At 50.3% G+C, this 19298-nt stretch overlaps 9 protein-coding genes across 9 annotated transcripts; 6 read left to right on the forward strand and 3 right to left on the reverse strand.

Moving 5' to 3' along the window:
- Positions 1-394: 394 nt before the first annotated feature.
- AtWU_05627 (COP9 signalosome subunit 7) lies at positions 395-1442 on the forward strand (the record flags this gene model as incomplete). Its single annotated transcript, XM_035500737.1, has 2 exons — positions 395-653; positions 733-1442. The coding sequence occupies 2 exons, from the start codon at positions 395-397 to the stop codon at positions 1440-1442; spliced, it is 969 nt and encodes a 322-aa protein (XP_035356630.1).
- A 691-nt stretch (positions 1443-2133) lies between these two features.
- Positions 2134-3369, reverse strand: rgsB (putative RGS domain protein (Rax1); the record flags this gene model as incomplete). The annotated part of the gene is made up of 3 exons (XM_035500738.1): positions 2134-2370; positions 2424-3150; positions 3215-3369. 3 exons carry the CDS (start codon positions 3367-3369, stop codon positions 2134-2136), a joined length of 1119 nt encoding a protein of 372 aa, XP_035356631.1.
- Positions 3370-5485: 2116 nt separating this feature from the next.
- AtWU_05629 (short-chain dehydrogenase) lies at positions 5486-6235 on the forward strand (the record flags this gene model as incomplete). Its single annotated transcript, XM_035500739.1, has 1 exon — positions 5486-6235. One exon carries the CDS (start codon positions 5486-5488, stop codon positions 6233-6235), a length of 750 nt encoding a protein of 249 aa, XP_035356632.1.
- Positions 6236-6429: 194 nt separating this feature from the next.
- gcnE (histone acetyltransferase GCN5) lies at positions 6430-7894 on the reverse strand (the record flags this gene model as incomplete). Its single annotated transcript, XM_035500740.1, has 5 exons — positions 6430-6450; positions 6516-7547; positions 7607-7660; positions 7722-7807; positions 7876-7894. The coding sequence occupies 5 exons, from the start codon at positions 7892-7894 to the stop codon at positions 6430-6432; spliced, it is 1212 nt and encodes a 403-aa protein (XP_035356633.1).
- Positions 7895-8172: 278 nt separating this feature from the next.
- On the forward strand, positions 8173-8605 carry AtWU_05631 (OST5 family protein; the record flags this gene model as incomplete). The annotated part of the gene is made up of 4 exons (XM_035500741.1): positions 8173-8275; positions 8326-8355; positions 8439-8493; positions 8560-8605. 4 exons carry the CDS (start codon positions 8173-8175, stop codon positions 8603-8605), a joined length of 234 nt encoding a protein of 77 aa, XP_035356634.1.
- A 176-nt stretch (positions 8606-8781) lies between these two features.
- Positions 8782-9912, forward strand: AtWU_05632 (Rad1/Rec1/Rad17 family repair protein; the record flags this gene model as incomplete). The annotated part of the gene is made up of 1 exon (XM_035500742.1): positions 8782-9912. The coding sequence occupies one exon, from the start codon at positions 8782-8784 to the stop codon at positions 9910-9912; it is 1131 nt and encodes a 376-aa protein (XP_035356635.1).
- Positions 9913-10145: 233 nt separating this feature from the next.
- Positions 10146-14241, reverse strand: AtWU_05633 (MRX complex DNA-binding subunit; the record flags this gene model as incomplete). Its single annotated transcript, XM_035500743.1, has 4 exons — positions 10146-10154; positions 10241-13930; positions 13995-14078; positions 14140-14241. The coding sequence occupies 4 exons, from the start codon at positions 14239-14241 to the stop codon at positions 10146-10148; spliced, it is 3885 nt and encodes a 1294-aa protein (XP_035356636.1).
- A 1223-nt stretch (positions 14242-15464) lies between these two features.
- Positions 15465-15779, forward strand: AtWU_05634 (bZIP transcription factor family protein; the record flags this gene model as incomplete). Its single annotated transcript, XM_035500744.1, has 2 exons — positions 15465-15682; positions 15743-15779. 2 exons carry the CDS (start codon positions 15465-15467, stop codon positions 15777-15779), a joined length of 255 nt encoding a protein of 84 aa, XP_035356637.1.
- A 1633-nt stretch (positions 15780-17412) lies between these two features.
- On the forward strand, positions 17413-18971 carry AtWU_05635 (GATA transcription factor LreB; the record flags this gene model as incomplete). The annotated part of the gene is made up of 2 exons (XM_035500745.1): positions 17413-18850; positions 18925-18971. The coding sequence occupies 2 exons, from the start codon at positions 17413-17415 to the stop codon at positions 18969-18971; spliced, it is 1485 nt and encodes a 494-aa protein (XP_035356638.1).
- Positions 18972-19298: the final 327 nt, after the last annotated feature.

Below are 19298 nucleotides of genomic sequence, written 5' to 3' on the forward strand. Positions count from 1 at the left end.
TTTGTCTGTAGCAAATCAACTGTAATATAGCTAGCAGTTAGGGGATCAATCCATCACAGCCATCATGAGCAGAGTAATTAGCCGAAACGGAAGCCGACAATGTCATTGACTCTAGAAGACAAGATCACCATTCAAACATACAATTGAATATCATTGTTTGCATCTAATGCAAACACCAGAGGAGACATCATTGCTCCTCTCATACCATCATACTAATCACTATCACCATCAACAACATCAGCACCACTCTCATCCCTCCACAGTACCATAACTAATGGAACACTCCTCACCACAATCCGCATACTGATACACATACCCATCTATAACCTCAATCCACCTTACCAACCGAATCATCCCAACCTCACCCCCTCATCTTCACAACCACCACCACAAAATGGACCAAATACACACCCGGGCCCTCGAAGCCCTCCAACCATTCATTCACCTCGCCACCTCCAACAGCGCGACCTCCCCACGCTTCATCACAAACCTAATCACCAACGCAACCTCCAACCCAAACACCTACGTCTTCGCCGAACTCCTCACCACCCCAGCCATCCAATCCCTCCGGGACCCGAACACCCCAGCCGAATATGCAAGCTACCTGACTCTCCTAGAGATCTTCGCCTGGGGCACATGGCAAGACTATCAATGTAAGCCTTCCGCCAATACCCAGCCCCCCCCCCCCCCCCTTCTTCAATAAACAAGTATCAAATAACTAAACCGAAACAGCAACACCCAACCTCCCCCCCCTCAACGACGCCCAAACACTCAAACTCCGACTCCTCTCCCTCCTCACCCTCTCGACAACCACCACCCCGCTAACCTACAGCTCCCTCATGACAGCCCTAAACATCACACAACCCTCGGAGCTCGAATCCCTCGTCACAAAAGCCATCTACGCCTCGCTGATCACCGCCCGTCTATCGCCCGCTTCCACCCCGCCCACTGTGAACGTCACTTCCGTGGCGCCGCTCCGGGACGTGAAGCCCGAGTCGCTGGGTAAGATGATCGGTATTCTGACGGCGTGGGAGACGCGCTGTGGGGATGTGATTGGGGATATTGAGGCCGAGATATTGCGGATTAAGACGGAGTCGGCGAGACGGAGGGCGGAGGAGCGGGAGAAGGAGGTGTTGTTTGAGAAGGCGCTGGCCGGGTGGGGGGCTAAGATGGAGGAGAAGAAGGTTGGTGGTGGCGGGGGGTGGCAGCAGGGTGGTAGGGGTGGTGGGGTGATTGGGGGGAATAAGAGGGAGTTTGCGGCGGATGAGTTTGATGATGATGATGGATATTGGGAGCATGGGCTTGAAGGAGGGGATGGGATGGGAGGTGGGGGATCTAGGATGGATATTGATGATGGGGCTGGAGTGAGGTTGGGTGGTGGAAGTGGTGCTTCTTCGGGACCGGCTAGACATCCTAAGCGGGTGTTGGGGAAGAAGTCATAGTTATTTACCTACGGTAGTGGCACTATTACTATAGGCGTGAGTCCCATTATAGCGAATAGCATGGTAGCGTTTCGAGTCTTCGAAAGATTCTATAATGTTTACGAGTCTTCGGAAGCTGAGAATGAAAGTTCATCAAGGTACTGCTTAGAGTCCAACATAATATGGCATCAATATATCATAATAATAGAATCTAATTACCGTGGACTAACCACAACACCAAAGCCTCAGAGAAATCGTTTAACGTACATGCAAATCCAGCAGATGAGGGGTATTATGTAGAAAGGTAAATAAACAATGAAAGGAAAACCCAATATACACAGGGTGTAGGGTGTGTCTGTGAAATGAACGTCGTGACCCGACGGACCTGGTGTGTCACGCCAGTCCATGGATAGTTGGTAGGTGTAAATCCCATATGCGATGGGACCAGAGGCATGAGCAGCCATCACTGGTGCTCCACGCACTGGGTATCTGCCCCTTCTCATATTAAGAGACTCCCCGAGGTCATTCGGGGAGGAAGAACTTCTCTCTGTATCCATGCGCTGAATTGGACCCAAGAAGCAAGATCGCTGGCTAACGCTCAGAATGAATCAAGATGCACATATATGCTGCCCAAAAGCGGTATCACGCGGCCGTAGAAATTAAACGGATTTCGAAATGGAAATCGGCAAGGGTATACGCGATATTATGGAGATTAGAGCATAGTACCGGGCACAAAGATGAACAGTATACTCAACGCTGCGGCGACAAAGAAGGCGATCATGGCCGTGGCCGTGGCCCGCTTGTTCAGCAGTTTGCGCACGTATGGCTCGCGAATCGGCGACCAATTCATGAACGTGTACTCGCTGTAGCCGAGGAATGCCATGACCGGGTCAATCTTGTACTGGTACGAGACAATGAAGTAAGAGGCAATGGCAAAAGGCAAGATCAACTGACTAGGTGTTAGTAGGATATCAGGCCTGCGGATGGGTATAAGCTACTTACCCAACAACGGATATGCCGTGGTTTATCCCGGAGAACCACGTAGAACGCGCCCCAGAAGCCTCCACCGAAGCTAATGAGGGCAAACGCCAGCCGTGCGAGAATGGTTAAGGGGACCAGATTTCCCAAAGCTTTGGCCTGCAAGAACCCTGGAAAAGCGTCGCGCTCCATTGCCTGAAAGACATAGTCTTTCGCCGGATCGAATACTTCAGGATCATCTCTGCCATCGTCTTCAACTAGATTGATGATGCCGGATACCATCTCCTCGGGGAGAACAATTTCTCTCTCTGCCCCGGGAAGCAGGTACGTGTAGAGGATCTTCTCTGCGCTGGCGCGAATATCAGCACGTGCCACCGTATGGCCTGGCGAAGGCGAGTCATTCCGAGTCCCAGAACTGTCCCGAGGTTGCAGCTCATTCGATGTGGTGCGAGCAGCATTCTGCGAACCAAGGCTGCTTTGAGGCGAGTGTCCGGATGTTTGACCTTCAGAGCGGAGGAATGCCGACAGTCTCTGGTCGGCATCCCGGTCGCCGACATCGTTTAATCCATGGCGTGAGTTGGAGGGACCAGCTTCGACAAGTGGGATGTCGTTGTAATGCTCAAAATTATCCAATGCCCCGGAAGATCCTTTGCTGTCGGCTTTCTCAAGATCAGGCGTAGCTACCAAAACGGACCGACGTAGTTCCCGAACGTAATGACGACAGAGGGACATGTGTTGCGAGACATCGAGCCTAAAATAGAGACATGGGTTATTAACAGCCCTCCAGCAGGTAACACAATGATTCCCAATCATACCAGAAGTCCAGATAATCCACCGAGCGCTGTTGATCCCGCATGTAGATATAGAAGGAAAACAGGTCGACGGGAGCGAGGGTCCGGCGACTGAGGACCTCGAAGAGCGTGGGGAGGCGATTGCGCTGCTCCAAGCTCGAAAGAGAGGGCGACGCCATGGTGGAACGAATGTTGGGGATCTCTCTAGCTGAAGGGTAGGTGTTGGATTTTTTTTTACTCTTCCTGAATCAGGCTCGAAGGAGCTGCGCCGCGATGAGGGGCCGAAAAGGGGAACGAGCGAACGTCGGATTTGAGTTAGGGACGGGGGTTTGACAAAGGAGTTGAAAGAGCAATTGGGAAGGGATCCGGCGTGTTATGTCTGTAGCTGATCGAGGAAAAGGCTGGCGAGACGCGACGATAAAAAAAGAAGGACGGTCAAACAGTTGGAGTTCGGCAGTTGAGCATGGAATTGCAGCGATACGGGGACGAATTGAGGCCTAAGTGCAAGCCAGGAGGCCCTGCAGAAGGTCGTAAGGTATTCCGAGGCAGTAAACAAAACAGCCGACCGACTGCAGGAGAGGTCAGGAAGTTGCGACAGAAGCCATCCAGGAGAGGCTCGGGAAGTGGATTCACAGGCAGCAACAAGAGCGAGAGCGAGAGGAGGAGGAGGGGAAAAGAGATTGACGAAGCCAAGGGTAAAAGCGAGGGAAAGGGTGTGGATGGCCAGCCCGCAGACACGCAGCGACGGGCGAAAAGAGGACTGACTACTGGTTTGGAGTTCGTTGATTCGTGATGCCTGAGGGAGGTGCCTGAGTCCCCACTCCCTTTCCAGCAATGGTTCCTCGCATTAACGTTTCCCCGAAATGACCTGGTTCCACTTGCGGCCGATCTTTTGGATCTTTTGACACTCGCCAAGGGGTAGCCGATGATGGTGATGATTGCTTACTGTCTACATAGCGGATGATTTCTCCTTTTCTTTTGTTTGTTGATTCTCGTATATGGAAAATAGAATATATTTTCTTCTGTAATGCAGGAAAAAGAACTCCGCCCCCCTCCCCAGTCACCTCAATTACGGCACTACTAGTACATCCTCTGCAACCCTTCTGTTGGTCTCATCTACTGTCCAACCAACAGGCTCCATTCCACATCCATCCCACCCAAAAAAAGCAACCCACGGCGGATCCGCACCGTTGGTTCTCGGTCGGTCCATAATAATATGTGATTATTGCAGGGCCGTGGCTGGCAAACAAGACTAAACAGAATTTTTCTTTTCTTCTAAGTACCTTCCAATCTGCAATCTGTGCTTTATTTTTAATAAAGGTAATAATAATAATCAAAATCTCGAACAATGTCCATTTTGCCCGGGGGCGGGTCATAGACTGGACCGTTATTCTTCCTGCAAGCCACCCCAAAAACGAGTGTTTTGCTTTATGTGTGCACTGGGCATATAATTAATTAGATTTAAAAAAAAAACCGGGACGGCAAATGATGAAAATCGTGCCGATGATAAGCCCAGTGACCCCCCCGTTTTTAATCTTTAAGGTTACTCAATGATATCATTGTTTTTGGTGCCTTTTCTTGTGTACTGCCTACACCGAATTAGATAGCATAGAGCAGCAGGCATATTGCATAAGTAGGGAATGGAGAAATAACTTGGAGATATTGAAGACATTTACTCTTCACCGCTATGTTCATGTCCTGCTTACTATTCAGGAAATATGCCCAAATGAGCTTCTTAAGACACTTCTAAGCTAACGCCAAGGCTAAGGTTTCAGTCCAAACTCTCTAACATGTCAGACCTCCATGGTTTGAAATGGTAACTCCTTCATGGTCAGCTGGATTTTTTCCAACAATACTCTCGGAGGGTCCAGTCGACTGGTCTTATCTCTGCACCTTCCTCGACTGACGGGGTTCATAGAGAATTGTAGCTTTGTGTTTGTACTGGACATTTTGCGTCGAACGAGTCCTTCAAGAATCTTATGGACAGATTTAACAGTATACATCCAGTAACGATTAATCCAAGTGAGACGAAATGTGTCCAATTAGTTATTCACAAGTTGAATTCGCCACTTCTTCTACCCAGTATACTACTACTATACTAAACATGCTACGGCGATTAGGAGGACAGTCGGGCAAGCCGTGCTTATTAAAGAGATCTTAGAAGGACGTAACGGAGTTAACGGATTCGGGGTTCGGACTTCTACGGACAGTAATAACTATATCAAGGATCCCAGATCCCAATGGATCCAGACATAATCAGCTCTCGCAATTATCACCTCAATTATTCCACGCAAAATGACAACCTCCAAAATCCTCGTTCTCATCACCGGTGCCAATCAAGGCATCGGCTTCGCCGTGGCACAGCAGCTAGCTAGCTCAGGCAAGTTCCATGTGCTAGTCGGCGCACGCACGACACTCAAGGCCGAAGCTGCAGTTAAGGAGCTGGAATCGGATGCAGTGGACAAATCAGCTCTCACACCCATTACCATCGATGTGACAGATGATGCGTCCATCGCTGCAGCTGCGCAGACCGTCTCGGAAACATTCGGACGTCTGGACATCCTGATCAATAATGCGGGCATTGCGCAGACACCCGCCACTACCCTGCGCGAGCAATACCGGCAAGTATTCGATGTCAATGTATTTGGCATCGTGGTTGTCATGGATACATTCCTCCCATTGCTGCGTGCATCGACGTATTCCGATCGCCGCATTGTCAATGTCACGTCCGGGCAGGGTCTGATCAGCAGAGCCGGCCACAAGGATCATCCGGCTAGCGCAAAGACCTATTTCATACCTGACTACCGCAGTAGCAAAGCAGCGGTCAATATGATCACCGTCGCTCATGCGGTAAAGCTGGCTGATGAGAAGATTGCTGTCATTGCGGCTGCCCCGGGCTACTGCCGCACCAGTATCAACGGAGGTCAAGGAGTCAAGGAAGCAAGCGACGGGGCCAGGGTCATTGTGCGCGCTGCCACAGAAGGCGACCCGGAGAAACTGAGTGGGACGTTCGTCGCGGACGAACAATGGAGCCTTGGGTGGTGATAGCGCGTAATGGAGCAAGCAAAGGTTTCTGAGCATGGCTGTTACCGATCGATGTGTCTAGTATTGTCGAGAAATATCGAACATGAAATCAACAGAAGATATAGGCTAAAAGCTAAAATGCGCCATGTTCTCCACACCGGGTATTTGTTCGAACGCCTTTCAAGAACTCCAATAACACATAGAGTACACCATTATCAGTGACCGTCGGCCAAGTGCTGTGCCATGTTAGCGATCGCGAACAAGATAAGTATGGGCATCAGAATCAGGTTTCAATACTCACCGACCACTCCGGGATATTTCGTATCTGTTGCCACATGAACTTCTCTAGTTTATTGGCACTCTTCGCATAGGGCGTGTTCTCGTTGTTGTACCTCCGGCAGTTATCAAATATTAACATAGCATCTTTAATGAAGTCTTGTGGCGTCGGATACATGTCTTTCTCATGTTTTTCCTCCATGGTTGACAGGTCCATGGGCTCCTTAATGACTTCGTAATAGTCAGGGACCTCATCGCGATTGACTGGCTGAGTGAAGGGCCATGCCGCGCTGTGGTTCTGCATATCGTTAAGGAGATGTAGTAGCTGGTTGTAGTTAGGTCCGTGGCGTGGTTGACGTGCTAGCTCATCCATGTCCGGTGACCATCCCGACTCTTTGATAGCCGGTATACTCAATGGGTCAATCTTGCACGGTCCATTCTTCCATTCCTTAGGGGGTGCATGAATGATATGTGAGCGACTGAAGGCCCGTATCTTCGCGTGTACAGCTTCCTTCTGCTTCAGTAGCATGCGGCCAACCTCGAGGTACCGTATCTTGGGGAGCATTGTGCACTGCATGATTGTACCACCCTCATAATCCTTGATGTATCCCATCCAGACGGATTTGTCGAGTGTTATTTCTTTGGTGAATCCTTGTTTCTTGAAGTACCCAATGGCGTAATTGTCGGCGTATGTGAGGAAGTGCATGATGTCCGATGTGGCTTTGACATAATCCTTGAGATGAGACATCAAGTGCGCACCGTATCCTTTAACCTGCTGGTCGGACGAAATGGCACAGAAAACGATTTCGGCGAACCTGCGACTGTTGAATGGTCGGTATGTGATGCCTCCCACGACTTCCAAAGGGTGTTTGACGATGGCCAAGGAAAGATGCGACCTGTCATAGACCAATCGCGCGATGTAGTCTTTAGGCATCTTCGGGAGCTGTTTCTGAAAGATGCATTTGAGACCTGTAAGGACAACAAAGCTGTCGCGAGATCCATCGTTGTTGACTACACGAAACTCGATGTCGCCGCGACGTTCCTCCAGAACTGCAGGCTACCGTGGAGTCAGCGTCATCGGAGCTCGGGCGGGTTGCGGGCTGTCTGAGGGCTTACCTTCTCCGGGAAGGGAACGATTCTCGGTGGCTTATCTAGGAGGTCATCTTCGGTCTAAGGTAGGCACATTACATTAGTCTCATACTCCGGACAAAAACGAGGATATGTAACATACCTTGGGTTCCCTCTCGGGGGAGTCAGTGCGCGCCTTCTTGTGGGAATCTGGGGAGAGCGCCTCCTCCGATGCTTTCCGCTTGGCACCTGGACCTGACATGAGCAAATGGACCAGAACAGTCGCAAAGACGCGTAATCCAGCATGAGACACTTACTATCTGTGATTGCAGGCATGATGCGCGACGAATTCCGATGACTTCTGGACGAAAGCGTCTTGAACCTCAGCGACTCTCTCCACACGAGCTGCGGCCGCGATACGGGGAGCGGAACGGGAAGAAGTTGATCCGCGGCCGTCAAGCCAGATAACCAATTACTAGTTTGGGCTCCATGGCATTACGACGACAGCTTGAGGGAAGCTCCCTCTCCTCCTTCTTCTCCTCATTTCTTCTGTCTAACTGTCTTCTCTCCTTTATACACAAACCATTGAAATTAAGCGCATCTCATAAGCCCTCATGTCTCTGAACGAAGTCTGGCAGGCAGCTTCTGCGAGCCCGTATACTCCCCCAGTCTCTAAAGACAGCCAGTTCTTTGTCGGCTTCAGTCTACTACTTGCTGGTAAGTCGGCCCGACCTCTCACACTCACAAACAATTCTAACTTACAACAGCCTTCATCCTCACTGGACTTTTCGGATTGAGTCAGTACACCACGCCAGAGTTCATTTCCACATATGAATAGTCTTGTACTCTTGTCACAACCATATACTTACAACTTGCGCAGATCGTTCCTTCCTCAGCATCGCTTCCTTCGGAGTCCCGGCATCTTTGGCGTTTGGGTAAGCCACAGATCTACCCTAACAACAGCCACCTTATTAACCATCGCTAACAAATTCCCCGTCCAGCTTCGGAGCCGTATTCATGATCTGTGCCGTTGGGGTCTACGTTTAAAAAAAAATTCCAGTTGTTTCCCAGATACCCATGTACCATACACTGGAGAGTTTGAAACGAAGCATATCGTTACCTTTATAATCACCAAAGTTCTCTTCGCACTCCAGCAATCTATCTTAACATAGCTCTCGAGTCTCTACTCTGTCGTGCTTAAGCCAATTTCACTCCAAACCATCATGACGGACTCGGAACCCATCTTCACTGCTGTCTCCAGCAATGCCCACCACCTCTACACTCTCCTCCAATGCATCGGCTTCACATCCAGGGCCACGGTGCAAATAACCCCAGATGGAATCCGCTTCTCCGCCGAAGAGATGCGAGTTATCCAAGGACTCGCCTTCCTCGACAAAGCCCTCTTCACCAGCTACACCTTCAACCCACCAGCCGCGCCAAACCAAGGGACAACAGACAACAACGACAACGACGACGATACAACTTCCGACCCCTCCACCTACTACCCATGCTTCGTCGTCTCGTTATCCGCCCTCCTAGAAACCCTCAAGATCTTCGGCACCAACGACTCCACCAACCCCACCGCCGGTCGAGCATCCAGCGTCCAACCAACCCACCCATCCGGACCTGGCGCCTTCTCCGCCCCATCCTTACTCCTAGACCGCTCCTGCACAATCCGCTACACCAGCGAAGGCTCACCCCTCAGCATCACTCTCTCCGAAACGGGCGTCAAAACCACCTGCGAATTAACAACCTACGAAACCGAAGGCAGCGAAGTCGACATCCCTCTCCAACGAGATGCCATCATCATGAAGATCATCATGCGCTCTGCCTGGCTCCATAACGCCATTTCAGAACTAGCCGCCACGAGTCCCTCGGTGTTGAAGATCTCCGCGTCCGCGACCCGCGAACCATTCTTCGCTCTCTCCGGCACGGGAGGCTCGTTCAGCGAGTCATCTGTAGAATTCTCCGTCGAGAATGGCGGGGCTAATGGTACGGGAGGTGATGCACGAGGCTCAATTGATGAAGGGTCCCGTGCGAAGAAAGCTAAACTTGCGCCGACGGTCACGGAGACGTTCCTTGTCAGTCCGCCGTCGTCGATGGGGTCGCGTCTCAAGCAGAATTATAAGTTCGCGCTGATTCAGAAGGCGGCGCGTGCTATGGCAGTGGCTAATAAAGTGAGCATTCGTGGTGATCGCCAGGGTGTATTGAGTCTTCAGTTTATGATTGAGTTTGATGCTAATGGGGCTGGTGGTGTACGGCCGCTCAAGGGTGGTCCGCCGCCTGTTGTGACGTTTGTGGATTTCCGGTTTGTGCCTTTGTTGGATGATGAGGAGGGTGATGATCTGGAGTGAGTGGTACTAGAGAATATATGGACTGTGTCTATATAGTGGACTTGATCTGAAATGTCAAAAAGCAATATAGTGTTCTTTTTTGATTCCCCAACGCCGCCTCATGCTCATTAACCATACCAAATACCAGGTAATTTACATAGAACGTAACTATAAGTTCGCTGATCAAACCACCCTCTTTCAAAGGGCAAGGCTTGTAGTCCAAGCCATGATTGGAAAATCGAAGAGTGGTCAAATCACATAACCTGAAAACTACGTCAGTCCTGAAATATCACTCCCTAACCTAGGTATACTTCACACCTAGGGATAACGAAAAAGGGAGCAAACATACCTCAGCAATAGACTGCCTCTCAATAATCGACTTCTGCTTCTCATTCCTCGAGACCCGATAATAGTAATCACTGAAGTCACCGCACTGCATATGCCGCAAGAACTCCTCGTCATGGGTAATGACAATAAGCTGGAAGTTGGCCTGTTGCTGTCTAGTCCTAATGATATCATGAAGCGATTCCGCAAGAGAGCGAATATTATCACGGTCAAGATTCGTTGTGGGTTCATCAAGAGCAATTAGACCACAGTTGACGCCGAAGCACTCCGCAAGAGCGAGTCGGATAATGATACTTGCTAGCACCTTTTGACCTGCACTGCAGCGGCCGCGCATGTCCATTTCTGCACCTTGCTTGACCATGCAGACGCGGTAGTTGTAGGAGCGGTTGCCCTTGGCGTTTTCGTTGTCGGAGCGGATGAGAATCGTGTCGACGTCAGTGCCTCGGTAGGTCTTCTGCCAGAGCTCGCTGATGATGGCGTTGATCTCTTCCATTTTGAGCCCGTGATATTTCATGATGGCTTTGTCGAGGGCGCCGCCATACCGCGCTAGGTCGTCCACTGCGGCTTTGGTTGTTTCCACCTTGATGTGCGCTTCCTTGTACTTGCTTGCTGCGTCTTTGTAGTCGGTATTCCAGTCTGCGAGGAGCTGCATCAGTTGGTCGTCCTTTCCTTTCATCTCGCCCATTTTGCTGGCTTGTTTGGCGGCGAGCGCGTTGTGTTCTCGTGCTCTGCGCTCGGATTCTTCTTTGAAGCGGCTTCGGTCGACTTCGGCGTTTTGCGCCGCCAGCTGCTCGATCTCTTCGGTGACTGCGTCGAGAGATCGGGTCGCCTGGCGGTATGTCAGGTTATCGGCGTATTGGCGCTTGGTGTTCTCGCTGTCCTTGAGTTGAGCAGATATCTTGTTGATCTCTTTAGTGATATTGGCTTGCTCGATTTCGAGATTGCTGATCTCGTCCTCGATGCTTTGCAGTTCACGCTTGCTGCGCTCTAGTTGATGAGGGCCGCCTCGCTCGTTGTAGGCGTCGATCTCCTCGTTTGCCAGTTCAAGTTGGTGTACATTCTCGTAGAGGTGGGATATCTCCTGCTGCATGTCCTTTTCACGCGCTTCGGCACGCTGGCTGATATCGTCGTACTTGGCTTGGACCTTGAGAAGTTCAGGGGTGAGATCTTCAATCTCTTTGTCCGCCTTTGCAATGGCTCCGCGTTGTTGGTTGTTGAGGTTCTTGTACTCTTCGATGCGAGCCAGGAGGTCTGCCTTCCGCTCGAGCTTGAATTTCACGTTGTCGAGGTTGCTCTTGACGTCTCTGAGTTGCAGCTCCAATTTGTTCATCTCAGACAATGTTTGCTCCTTCTCGTGAGTGAGTTTCGATAGAGTCTTCTTCAAGGCTCTAGACTTCTCGCCAATGCCCGCAATTTCATCCTGAATATCTTCCAGGGTACGAGAGGCATTCGTATCGTGCTGTTTCGAAGACAAGCCCTGGACCTGGGAGCGTATGGACTTGATTTCACTATCGTATCTGACAATAGTATTGACCGTCTTTGACAATGACTCGACGTCCTTCTTTTTATCGGCCTTTTCGCTGACTATCTTGTCGTTCTCTTCCAATTGGCTCAGGAGCTTGTCTTGTTGGGCAGTATACTCTTCTTCCTCTTTCTCCAAATCTGGAATTTCTGTCTGCTTCAGCCGACACCAGGTATCGTAGGCTGTGCTGGCCTCGCGGGCGGTATTAAGGTCCTCTTCGAGACGGGGTATTTCGTCATCCTCCATCACCCGTTTCGCTCTTTTCACTAACCCCTCTAACTTGTTCTTGAAGGTCTGTAGCTCGTTTTCGGTTCGGAAAGTCCGCATGCACAATCTGCACATGCTTGCCGACTTCACGGTGTCGAGACAGTCAGCCATGTACTTGCTGACTCCGGCGTATTGTTCAGCGTCCTTCCTGGCAAGATCGAGCTGGGCTTGACGCTCTTTCAAAATCTCAGGGTATTCTTCCGGTTCGTCATCGACGGCATCGCGGATCTCTTTGATGCACTCCTTGAGTTCCTTCTGTCGCTGACTTAATGTTTTCTTGACGCCCTTCATTTTGAACTCCACCTGCTCGAGTTCTCTGCTGACTCCATCACGCTCGCGCTCTGCCCTTGAGACATGTCTGGACTCCTCCTCCATGACGTGCTGGTAGTCCTGCTCTAGAGATTCAGGGCTCCAGTTGGCGTTTACATATTTTGTCAGTCGTTCACCGTGAGCGCCTTTCATCGTCTCCAATCCGCGCTCCCGTTCTTTCAATTCCTTCTTGAGGTGGTCTAATCGAGCCAAATCACCAGCCTTCTTTGTTGCCTCGATGAGCTCAGTATTCAAGCGCGAACTCTCATCCTCAAGGTCGCGGATTTGTGAGTTCACATTCTGAATCTCCTTGTCCCAAGATGCGGATCGTGCGCGCTCCTTGGCTTGGTCCAAACGAGATCCGATGTCTTCAATGTTCGACTCCAGGGCAGCCTGGACGCCTTCGTCCACGTTGATCTCGTTGAGTTTTCCTTGGTAGGTGGCTGCTTCCCTATCATTCGAGGCAATCTGTCGCTTGGCTGCGTTTTTGCTTTCCTGTAGCGCAGACTTCTGTTGTCCGATCTGGTTAAGGGTTGCCTGGACGTCACGCAGTTCATTTTGCGCCTCCTTCCTCACCCGTTCCAGTGCCAGGTTTTGATCTTTCAGGATTTTTCGCACTCTCCGCATGAACTCATCAACGTCTGCCTGGTCCTCGACATTATCGTAACCACGGATATTGTGCGCTCGAGCGACCTCTTTCGTCATCCTCTGTCGCCGCTCAACCTGGCGCTCGAAGTTGGCTTTGTCGTTCTCAAACTTGCCATACTCTGCTTGCTTGACACCCAGTCTTTGTCGAGTCTGCTCTATCTGCTCCTTGAGCTCCATATAGTTCTCCTTCTTGGCTTCTTCCTGCTGCTGGTACTGAAGCTGCCTTGACTCAAACTGCTCCAAGTTCGACTGTAGCCACTCATCGGAGTCATCTAACTCAACCAGATGTCTCTTGAGATTATCGATAGTTGTCTGAATACTCTTGGCCTCAATACGCTTTCCTTCAAGCGCACCTAACACCTGAGAGTAGCTTTCAGACTCCTTCCACGCCTTATCAGCAAGATCAGCCACCCGGCGCATTTCCTGAGAGAGCTGGTGTGTTTCTTCGCGCAGAGCTTCAATTTCGTCCTGAAGCTTTATTGATCGTTTCTCTGCACGATCGGCCTTCTCCTTATCCTCTTTGGCATGCTGCTCCATGATCTTGTACTTGGCAAGCTCCTCATTCTGCTTCTTCCGCAAAGACTTGATATTGTCGATCGCCTTCGTATACTTCATAGCTTCGAATATCTCATCGAACTTCTTCTTCAGCACTGAGGGTTCGCTCATCGGCCACAAGCTCTCGTCCTGGTGACAGAATATAACGGAGTCCAGGATCGCCTTTGATACACCGAGATACTGAGGCATGATCTGATCCAGCTCCGCCACGCGGGAGGAAATAGACGTCCGCTCACCATCCTTAACCATCAATAACTGACCCTCTAGTGTCTTTTGTTGCCGTGTTGTTTTCTTCACCGTGAGTTGTAGACTCCTCGTAGCAACCATCTTCGCGCCTGACGTGCCTTTAAACGACAGTTTCACCTGGGCCAGGACTTCCTTCTCGCCACATAGCTGCCATAATAACTCAGCACGTCTGTCCATCCTACTCAATACCATATCTCATAGAATCGCGTACCTTTGGATCGTGGATGAACGCACCACCCTTGCTGTTGGGTGGTAAATCGCCGGTGGTCGCATATTTAAGACACTCAATGATTGTCTGCTCCCAACTCCATTAGCTTAACAACCTCCATAATACCATCATATACCATCCATCATACCGTCTTTCCAGATCCATTATACCCAACAATCAGCGTAAGAGGAGTGTGAAACTGAATCGTCTCGCTGCGCGTATTATCGAACGACCGAACACTAGCGCCCATCACAAGCAACTGTCAGCAAAACACTCCTACACATCTCTCCATCCAAATAAACAATAAAAAAGGAGCACTCACCCCAATATCGACAACTTATCTATCTTCGCTGCGACAAACAAACCCCCAATGGTTAATATCCTCGATCTTTCACACGACCTTCGCGGAACTTACACCTGCGGACGGACTGATTAGTAAAGAATGTTTGTGGCCGGATGCAGAACGAAATCTCACATTATGGAAGACGTCACTTCACAATGGAAGGGTAACAAAGAAAGAAGAAAAGGCCCGGTCCGTTTCCACGGATGCGTAAGGGTAGGTAGCAGGCCTGCAAATCACACCTTCCCCGTGATATTCTTTCTCCACTCGGGATAAAGAAAGCGTGCCGGATAGATAGCAAGCAGCTGCGCTTGGGATCGGCGCGTCGGTCGACGCGGGGAGACGGCGCGAGGTCACGTGTATGGGCGGTCAGTTTGGGGCGGTGGATATTGATTTGGGATGTATATGCTTTCTAGAGGACACCACTAGGATGGGATGGGGTAGGGGGGTGGGCTTAATTTTGTGGAGTTGCTTTGGCAGATGAATAATCGGATGGTCTGTGGCTTGCTGATACTTTCTTTTCGGGGCATGCTTTCCCTTCCTTGGAGGGACTCTGTGCTTCTTCGTGGAACTTATGGGGACGGACGCTCCGTTCTTGGTTGGGTAGAAGAGCCACGACTGAGTTGACTACATGGGCTATAGGATGAAGTCTCTGCTGGATTCTCTGTACACAAGTAAGTAGAGGATATCCCTACGCAATATACCTGCGTTAAGCTATTCGATTTCAGACTGGCTGCAACAGATGAATCACTGGCAATCCTATCTGGGGGTTTTCATGTTATTTGACAACATCGAATCGGGCAATGCAAAGATCAGTAAATTGTGTGTTGCTACCCCTACCTCTTCGCTGTATCCCGTGTTGCAAGTACCCTTAGGTTCAAGATGCTGTGCCTCAGATGTAAATAGCGGGCATGGCAACTATGATAATATCTACTGTAGATTCTTTGGGCTAGAGCGGTTACTCAAGTGCACGTAGGATTGATGTTGCGGACACCAGGTGTCACATACAAAAGGCTCACCCTACCTTCCAGCCTTCTCTGTTTCAAAGCCCTCTTCTCTCAAACCTATCCTCTTATCGAACCACCCCTACTCCACTCACATTCAGATACTGTGCCGGTTCACGTCCATTCAGAATGTTTCACTTCAAGAACATCATCGTTCTCTTGTGCTTGTCCTGTCTCTTCTTCAAGGCTAGCCTGGCCACTTCTTCTGCCAACCCTACCGAAGTTGCCAATGTCGATGATGTAGTTGCTGGGAATATTGGCACTGCAGCCGTCAATAACCCTAACGAGGCCTTCGACGATGTTGACGGTAATGGCATGTCCATGGCTACCACAGATGTCGAGGAAAAGTTGAACTCTGTAAACACCATCCTATTTGGCTGGTGGGATCAATGCTAACCGAGTTCAAGAATTACCGTTTCTGCGAAGGCAGATGCAGCGTTTTGAAAGTATGCAATTGCCATGATAAAGATTATCATTTCTGTGGTTGTCACTATCATGGACTGAGGTGCAGGTGCAAATACTAGTTGTGATTAAACAGTAAGTAAGATCTTCCAGCTGAGTGGTGCATCAGCAAAGCTGATGTTGTCTTTGGGAAGTAGCGGCCGCCAAGCTTCCGTTCCTCCATGTGCATGTCGTAGTTGCTTCTGACGTGTCGAACAAGATAGACGGTGGGGCTTGGCTAGTCATGGCCTCGGTCTCAGAACATGTGGAAGGATCCTGGAATAGTGACGGCAGCAATTGTGGTTCTCAGGTTCCCTGGTAGGGCCTTCACATTGAAATTTTCTTGCCAAATTGTCAATTGAAGCAGATTGGTTATGTTAATGAATCTTCAGATACTGTGGCACATAAGTTTATATGGGCTGTAGAAAGAGCTATGGTATCAGCCATATCTGACCGTCTCATTGCTCTGCGTAGTAGCTCGTCATCTGTAGTAGCGTAAGCGGGAGGTGCATTCATCCTTTGTAAGGCTGGAAGGAAGAACATGGCATGAGCATGGTATCAGACTCCCCAAGACAGGGGGATCATCCCGCCGGTAGGACATTCCGGGTCTGGTCTGCGCCTGGGCTCGCTTAATACTCTAGGCCATCTCCACCAGCACCTAACAGAGTCCAACGTACCCGTTCGCGTGGGTGCGGTGTGGTCTGACGTCTGCAATTGCACAGACGGGTGACCGTTAGCATCTGCAGCTTCCCAGCTTTGCATGTTCTTTCAAGGCGGGATAGATTGTAAAGGGCGTTCGGTGTGGATATCCCACGGAGAATTAAAAGAAGGCAAATGCGGATTGCAGGCTCCTCAAGGGATGATAGTCGAAATAGTCGATAGATAGTCGATAATTTCATCTATTATTGATGCCTGATATCAGCCCACGAATGTTAAAATTAGTAGATGGCGGCGCTACGCGATGCACGTCCCTAGCGGATCTAACGGAAGCCAGATAGTCAACCCGTGCTTGACAAGATAATCCCACACCACACCACGCAGGATGATGTATGCTTCAGGGATGAGGTGATCGTGACAGGAAAGGAGAAGGAGTAGAGGGCCAGTCAAGAGGGATAGAATCCAGGATAATCCATTGGGGGGGTATCGCAAGCGGAGCGCAAGCGAAGCAGCAAGAATACCCAACTTTGAAGCAATGAAGCATCGACCGGGATGCCCCCTGCAGCAATCATACAGACATACCGACCTGTATTGTACAACGGTACCTGAAAGTTTCCCGACGCCGCAGCAACGCACCAATCAGCAGCCCGGATAGTGCGGAAATCGCCGGGAAGCCCCATCGGCGGATTTGATTGGCAGCCGCAGTGGATCCCGCGTGTCGGTGCGATACCAATGACGATGTGGCCGACCAAAAGTACAAGAATTGACAGCTCTACTGGATTCACCACCGCGGTCATGTCCAGAAAAAGTCCAAGAAACACTGCTCACTTACCCTCTCTTCTTTCTCTCTCTATCTCCTTCCAATCCCTTTCTGTATCATATTCTTTATAGGGAAACCTACCGAGTTTTTCACCCCCCCGGGAAGAAGAGTCCCCACCACCCCGGCGATCGATCGATTTGATCCCCGCGCAGCCCAGCGATGGAACTCGAATTCCATCAAGGACGAAGAGTGGCGCAGAACCAGACTCCGTCCCAGGCATACGGTCTACGAGCCCCAGTGTCGAACTCAAAACCACCGGGGCCCCCGTATAGCATGGACGCGCGGAGTATTCCTCGCTCGATGAGCCGCGGCGCCGCTAATCTGCTTCAACTCTCCGCTTCCGCCACCATCTCTTCTTCTTCTGCTGCTGCTGCTACCACTTCAACGACTCCTGCCACTATCACAAGCACAGTTCCTGCTCTTGCTTCCATACCTACAACTACTACAGCGCCAGCGGGAACCAGCAATCCCCACCACCCCACTCCCGACATAGGCCCTGCCGGCACCAACAATGACGGCTGGTCTGCACGGGTACTAGACGAACTGAAAGACTTGCTCCTTCTCCTCAGTCACGATGGACAGGTTCTATACGCGTCACCATCATGCTCCGAGGTGACGGGTATTGAATCGCACATGCTAGAACAAAGCGATTTCTCCCGTTTCGTCCATGAAGACGACAAGCCTATCTTAGGCCACGAATTGGACGAGTGCATCAAAACTGGACGCGAAATTCGATGTCACTTCCGGCTCTGTAGGCCTGACAGTAGCTCTTGTTTGTTAGAGGCCCATGGACATCCACACCTAATGACGACCGGGTCTGCTTCTTCTGCGACCGCAGAATCATCCCAGCAGCTGCAGCAACAAAAGACAGTCTGTAAAGGGATATTCCTTGTCTGTCGACCATATCCCACGCGGGGTTCACAGTTACTCGATTCGTTTCTGGAACATAAGATCGAGAACATCCGGCTGAACCAGCGCATAGCCCAATTGAAGGAAGAGGAAGAAGAGGAGTTGAATTCGAGACCAGGGCAGACGTCAACAACAACGACAACCAGCACCACTACCACGACAACAACGCGCCAGACGTATGTATCAACGACACAAACCTCGTTTGCGCAACGAGATACATCAGTATCTGGAGAGGAGAATGAATCATCCGACACATTCACTAATACGGACGACGCCGATTCGCGATCATTTCTGGAGCAGATTGGGGATCGGTTGCCACAGACTGAAGACATGTCCCATATCGACGGGATTGAGGTTATGACGGGCTTGTACTACGGAGAAGGAGAAAGATCACAGGGATTGAGTACGGGAGTCCGTCATGGCCGTCTGGTTCGTTGTGATGCGGAGCAGCCGAATACCGTTGCTGCCGGTTCTGCTGCTGCTGCGGCTCCTCCAAACGACCAACAACAGCAGCAACAATTGCAACAGCAACAGCCACAGCAAACACAATCCAAGAATCCTGCAGAGGCCGTTGACAGGAAAAAAAGAATGAAAGGCGAGTATATGTGCACGGATTGCGGGACATCAGATTCACCCGAGTGGAGGAAAGGCCCGGAAGGACCAAAGACTCTGTGTAACGCTTGTGGCTGTGAGTTTCTCCCCCTCCTTGATCATCTGACTAGTTAAACTTCTGTATCGGTACTGACATTGAAATGTGATCAGTACGTTGGGCCAAGAAAGAGAAAAAACGCCAGGATTCAGGACCGTAGTAGTTGGTGGGAGGGGAAACGCAAAGAAAAGGAAAAAGGAAAAAGGTGGGGCTTGCATTTGTATGAATTGTCATTTACTTTCTACTGCTTTGCTGCTGTTGCATTTGCCAGAAGGGGCCAATTTACCCCTGCGAGGATACCCCTGCTTATGTACTCCTTTGTGCATTGTGCTTTTTCTTGTTCTCCTCGGTAGCACATTTTCTTAGCGGCTGCGCTGTCACAGCATTTGCACTTATTGTGCTCTTCTCCTCTGAAGTGAGCAGATATCATGACTTTATGCCCGACTCACTCGAACTATATTCAGCTCAGATTGCAACATAACTTACA

This window comes from Aspergillus tubingensis (assembly GCF_013340325.1).
Source record: "Aspergillus tubingensis WU-2223L DNA, scaffold_7, whole genome shotgun sequence".
NCBI classification, from domain to species: Eukaryota; Fungi; Ascomycota; class Eurotiomycetes; order Eurotiales; family Aspergillaceae; genus Aspergillus; species Aspergillus tubingensis.